The sequence below is a fragment of the Helobdella robusta genome (genome assembly GCF_000326865.2).
Source record: "Helobdella robusta unplaced genomic scaffold HELROscaffold_33, whole genome shotgun sequence".
Lineage (NCBI taxonomy): Eukaryota > Metazoa > Annelida > Clitellata > Rhynchobdellida > Glossiphoniidae > Helobdella > Helobdella robusta.
In genome coordinates, this window is record NW_008704623.1 from 571376 (window position 1) to 577377 (window position 6002).

Genomic DNA, 6002 nt, shown 5'->3' on the forward strand with positions numbered 1-6002 from the left:
GATGATGACGTTGATGATGACGATGACAATACGTATATGATGACACTGATGATATTAATGATGATGACGTTAATGATAGGAGGAGAAAAAGAAAGAGAGAGAAAAGAGAGAGTGTGTGTGTGAGAGAGAGAGAAAGAAAGAAAGAAAAAGAGGGAAATTGAGACTGAATAAATTTCTGATTTTTATTAAACACCAAAGATACACATTGAATCTGTCAATCTGTTAGAACATAAAAATAACATTCATAATAAAACAACAACATTAATGCAACAACATTAATGGCATGTGCCAATAGTAAAACTATTTATAACGTAAAAATGAATTGAAATAAATAAAAATGACACACACGCAAAAACAAATACACACACGCACACAGACACACACATACATACACAGACACACACACAGACACGCACACACACAGAGAAAACTTCAACATTTATTAGAATAAACCTATAGGAAGTTTCAACTAATAAAATAGTTTATTTTAGCGCTGAAATTTTTCAATATTGCCTAATAAATTATTATTGAATTAATTACAACATGAATAAATGATAGAGTTTAATGATTAAATGAATAAAATTGAATAAAACAAATAACACATAGCACACACACATTATACATCTCTCTCTCTCTCTCTCTCTCTCTTCTACTTTCTCTCTATCTCTCTCTCTCTCTCTCTCTTATTATTATTATTATTATTATTATTATTATTATTATTATTATTATTATTATTACTATTATCAAAACGCCATGTACATGGCAGAGAAACACAAAAAAACTTGAACAGATATGCATGCCATTAAAAAGAAATTTTTTAATCTGTTCTGCTTTGTTCTAAACTCTTTGATCTTTCAATGATGGATTGATTGATTGAATGATTGATTGACTGATTGAACGATTGAGTGACTGATTGATTGATTGATTGATTGGTTGATTGATTGACTGATTGATTGGTTAGTTGATTGGTCGATTGATTGGTCGATTGATTGACAGATTTCTTCATTTTATTTACTTTATTTTCAATTATTCTAAAAAGCCAAATAATTTTTAATTTTCTAAATCGAAGCTTTACTTAAAAAATGTCGACGAATCTCGATTAATCGGTTTAATGGACATAAAAATTCGACATTAAAGACTCAGTGGTAAAACAATTTAAATCCAAAAAACAAAAAACAATACAACAAACATACATACAATACAAATGATGACACACATTAAAACTCATGTGCAGAAGTATGGTCTCATGTAGAGTAGAGAAAATACAGATTGAATTTCAATTGAAAAACATGTCTATAAAGCCATATTACTGAATAAACACAAATAAATAAATGAATAAGAAGAACTAACAAGCAAACACACGCACAAACGCGCGCACACACGCGCGCGCACACACACGCACACAAACACATTTACATATATATCAACCATGCAAACCAACCATGCAAACATTATCATATCAGTGATTGCTGAAGTACATATGAGAATTATCTTTTTAAGTGAGTTATTTATGATGGATATATATATATATATATATATATATATATATATATATATATATATATATATATATATATTATATATATACACGTGTGTGTGTGTGTGTGTGTGTGTGTGTGTGTGTGTGTGTGTGTGTGTGTGTGTGTGTGTGTGTGTGTATACAATGGTCTTGATTAATTAATGCCTTAATGGTTGATTGTATGTTTATGGGAGAAGATAACACTAATGGAGCTTGTATTATTATTGCTATTATTGTTATTGTTATTATTAGTGTTATTTTTCTAAAAAAAAATCTGAGAAAAGTTCACATGACTTGTCAGATGAAAGAAGACAAAGAATTCCTAAAACTAAAAAAATATATACTGTATATAATACAATGTCACCAAATGTCTGTGTGCGTGTGTTTGTACGTGCATGTGTGTGTGTGTGTGTGATTATGAATATATAAATATGTGTATATGTGTCTGTATGTGTATATTTGTGTGTTTGTGCGTGTGGTGTGTGTGTGTATTTAATACATTGCATGTATACATAATAATTTGTCAACTGCCAAATTTTAATAGAGCAAAAAAATGTGTGACCTTTTAATTTATTTTCACAAAACCTTTCTTTCACAAATACATCATTCCTTCTCTCTCTCTCTCTCTCTCACTCTCTCCCTCCCTCTCTCTCTATTTTCATTCTTCCTTTCCAGCACACACATATGTTACACACACGCGCGCGCGCACGCACGCACGCACACACACATACATACATACACAACACATACATATAATATAAATAAAGACAATATTAACACTAATAATTATAGTAATGATGATGATGATGATAATAATAATAATATGATGATGATGATAATAATAATATTGTTTTTAATATTATGAATTAAATAATAAAAAATAACAAAAATGATAATAATTGTTGCTAATAATTAGAGATAATTTATTTATTTATTTTATATAATTACTCAATTACTAATTACTATATAAAAATCTCTTCCCACAAATTATAAATAATACACTATATATATATCTCTCTCTCTCTCTCTCTCTCTCTATATATATATATATATATATATATATATATACAATTATTTGAGACATTTTTATTAACAAAGAATAATAATAACTCATTTTTTATTGTAATATAATTAATAATTATTAAAAATTAACTCTCTGTACTGGACTACTGTAGTCTGCCAACTTATTAATTAATAACATTTTTGAATTATAAAATAATTTAATTAAAGATTTTATATATTAATATTTATTTATAATTTTATATTTTACAACTATTCAAAAAAAAAACAAACCAGACCAAACCTTGCATGGTGAACTGAAATGATAACCAGAGTAAGAAGAACGCATTCATGATTGCAAACCGTTTAACTTTTTATTTTCAAATAAAAGTCGTTTTTTAAATAATAAAATTATCTTATTCTTTCACTTTTCATTCGTTATCAGTTAGTTCGGAGTTTAAAAACTTAAAAAGCGATAATTGCGTATCTAGCAGACATACCAAAGAACTGATTACATTTAAATGAAATATTAAAAAATACGAATCAGCTGTTTTGCACGAATTAAAGTTTGCACTGTTTAAGTTACATTTCGAATATAATGTAATATTTTGTAATGTATTATAAATATATTATGTATTACTCACTCCAAATTCCAAAAAATAATCAACATATTTTCAACAAAATGTCTTATTTTATTCTCCAAGTAACCACGCGTGACCTGCAAATATTCCACACTGAACGTTCATTCACATCATTTACTCTTAACAAAATCAATTATCGAAATAGTTATATATGTTACTGGTGGGTGCGATTCAAGCACTTTATATATATAAATAAATATATATATATTTACATATATAAAATATAAAATGTATATATATATATATATATATATATATATGACAGAAAAGTATTAGTACATTTACATATGCAATGGAAATTCGATATGAATGAATGACTGCTGCCATGTGGATGAAGTTATAATCCTGTATATTTAACACTGCTAAGTCTTAACATTATAAAGTAAACATAGGAACAAATGTCAGCAACCATTGTATGTTTAGAATTAAAGTTACCAATTTTAAGTTGTGAATGCTTATTTATTTATGATAAAGGTGTGTAAAAAATGTATTAGAAGTCATTTGAATTCTATTTATATACTTTGATTGACAGCTTCGAAAGATTGCAAACCTTTGTTGTTGAACAAAACGATAATGGTGCTTTAAATTTGATCATTTTCTTTCATTTGAATGATTTTTATTTTAGATTTTTAAATGTTTTCAGCAAGAAAACGAATAAAAAATTAATTTTTTTAAATATTTTCAATAACAACTTAGTAATTTTTGTAACATACATACCAAATATATGTGTCTTTTTGAATACTATTCATGTACTCTATTGATATGTAATGTATGAATATATGAGTGAAATATGATATTCCGAAAAAACATTACATTAATAAACATTATTTACATTCTATTTTATATCATATTTTGTTGAAAATATTGAAAATTTAAGCCAAATTGGGTAAAACATCACTGCAAATTTCATCATTGATTAATTTTTATTTAGAAATATTATTCTCAGGTCTATGGTAAACAAACCATTATTTTTATTTAATGATTTAAACTTTAATTTTTAAAAGAGTAACGTAAAATTCTTAAATTATAGATTAACAACATTTTACGATTGACCAAAATTAAGAAAAATCAATTCATAAAATATTCTATTCAAGAATTAAAAACCCACTTTTGAGAGGATTTTAAGATGGACGTGTTGAATCGATTGAAAACAGTCGTCACTAACGTTCTGCCAGTCGGAAATCCCATCACGATTGAGTTAGAGATTCACGGACACCGAGCTAGTGGGGGTCCAGGGATGATGTGGAAGATTTACGATGCTGTATTCAAGTCTTCTAAACAAGTGGCTGGCACATATGTTTCCTTCTCTTCTCCTATTTCTCCTTTGATTTAACGAATTTTCATTTCAAGTTTTAGTTTTGCTAAGAAAAAAAAGAGAAGTTGCAAACACTAATTAATTAAATTAATGTTACTAATTAATCCAAATAATGATTAGTAAAAAATTTGCTACTGGTACTTCTATCTCTAGGAGGCCTCAGTTTTCATATTTGAGAAAAAACAACTGGATAGGTTCTCCAAACGAGAACGAGATCACTTCATTGACATCCTAAAGAGAGGGGTCCAGCAACTCACAAAACTACGACATCCTAAAATATTGTCTATCGTCCATCCATTAGAAGATTCTAGGTTTTTTTTCTTATCTTGGTTTTATATTTATAGTTAATTAATATTTATAATCTTTTTTTGAATGTTTGTGTTTTGTTGTTGTTTTTTGATGTATATTTTTTATACGTTATTATTTTCTTATCTTTGTTTTTGTCCTAATTCAGGGAAAGCCTAGCCTTCGCAACAGAGCCAATTTTCAGTTCTTTGGCTAACGTCCTTGGTAGCCACGACAACTTACCGAATCCGCCACCGGCTTATTTGAAAGATTTTACATTATTCGATGTTGAGATCAGATATGGGTTGTTGCAGGTTTGTGTTTGTTGTTGGTGTTGCCGTTGTTGTTGCAGGTTTCTGTTTGTTGTTGGTGTTGCCATTGTTGTTGGTGTTGTTGTTGTTGTTGTTGATGTTGCTGATGTTAATTATTTTTTTACACACAGATTGTTGAGGGTTTATCATTTCTGCATAGTGGAGCCCATATAATTCATGGTTGTTTGATTGTGATGATGTTGTTGTTGTGGGAATGTTGTGATGTTGTTGTTGTGGGAATGTTGTGATGTTGTTGTTGTGGGAATGTTGTGATGTTGTTGTTGTGGGAATGTTGTGATGTTGTTGTTGTTGATGTTGTTGTTGTGATGTTGTTGTTATGATTGAGTTGTTATGATGTTGTTGTTGTTGATGTTATTGAAATATTCCACATGATCGCCATCATCACTATCATTGTTGTTATCATCATCGTCGTCGTCCTCATCATCATCATCATCATCATAACTTTCTTTATTTTTCATCACTCCCGTCATTTTAATCATTATCATCATCGTCGTATCATCAGCAACATCATCAACATCGTCATCATTACCACCATCACCACCACCACCATCATCACCATCATTAGGAAACTGTTGTCCGGAATCCGTCTACATAAACAAATTAGGCTGCTGGAAGTTAGCCGGATTTGAACATGCAATCCTAAATGCAAACGCCCAAGGAGAGGTTTGTGGGTGGGTGGTTGGATGGGTGGGTGGTTGGATGGGTGGGTGGGTGGGTTGGAATATGGGGTATTACCTAATCATTTTAAGGTATTTTAAGGTACCACGTGGTGTTAAATGATAGATACCTCATCATTTTATGGTATTATAGTACTATTGTATGACTAACTCTCTCGTCATTCTCATCACCATCATCATCTTCTTCTTCCTCATCATTCTCCTCTTCTTCATTTTCTTTTTCATCATCTTTAC

General features: G+C 29.3%; 1 protein-coding gene across 1 annotated transcript in view; it reads left to right on the top strand.

Moving 5' to 3' along the window:
- Window positions 1-4137: 4137 nt before the first annotated feature.
- The window catches only part of HELRODRAFT_192420 (hypothetical protein), a gene marked incomplete at its 3' end in the record, with an annotated part of 5167 nt that continues 3302 nt past the window's right edge, over window positions 4138-6002 (top strand). Inside the window, exons 1-5 of the mRNA XM_009022728.1 lie at window positions 4138-4441; window positions 4628-4785; window positions 4929-5073; window positions 5202-5250; window positions 5657-5754. Coding sequence (XP_009020976.1) covers window positions 4286-4441; window positions 4628-4785; window positions 4929-5073; window positions 5202-5250; window positions 5657-5754 — 606 coding nt within the window. The 5' untranslated portion in view covers window positions 4138-4285. The remainder of the gene's footprint in view (window positions 4442-4627; window positions 4786-4928; window positions 5074-5201; window positions 5251-5656; window positions 5755-6002) is intronic.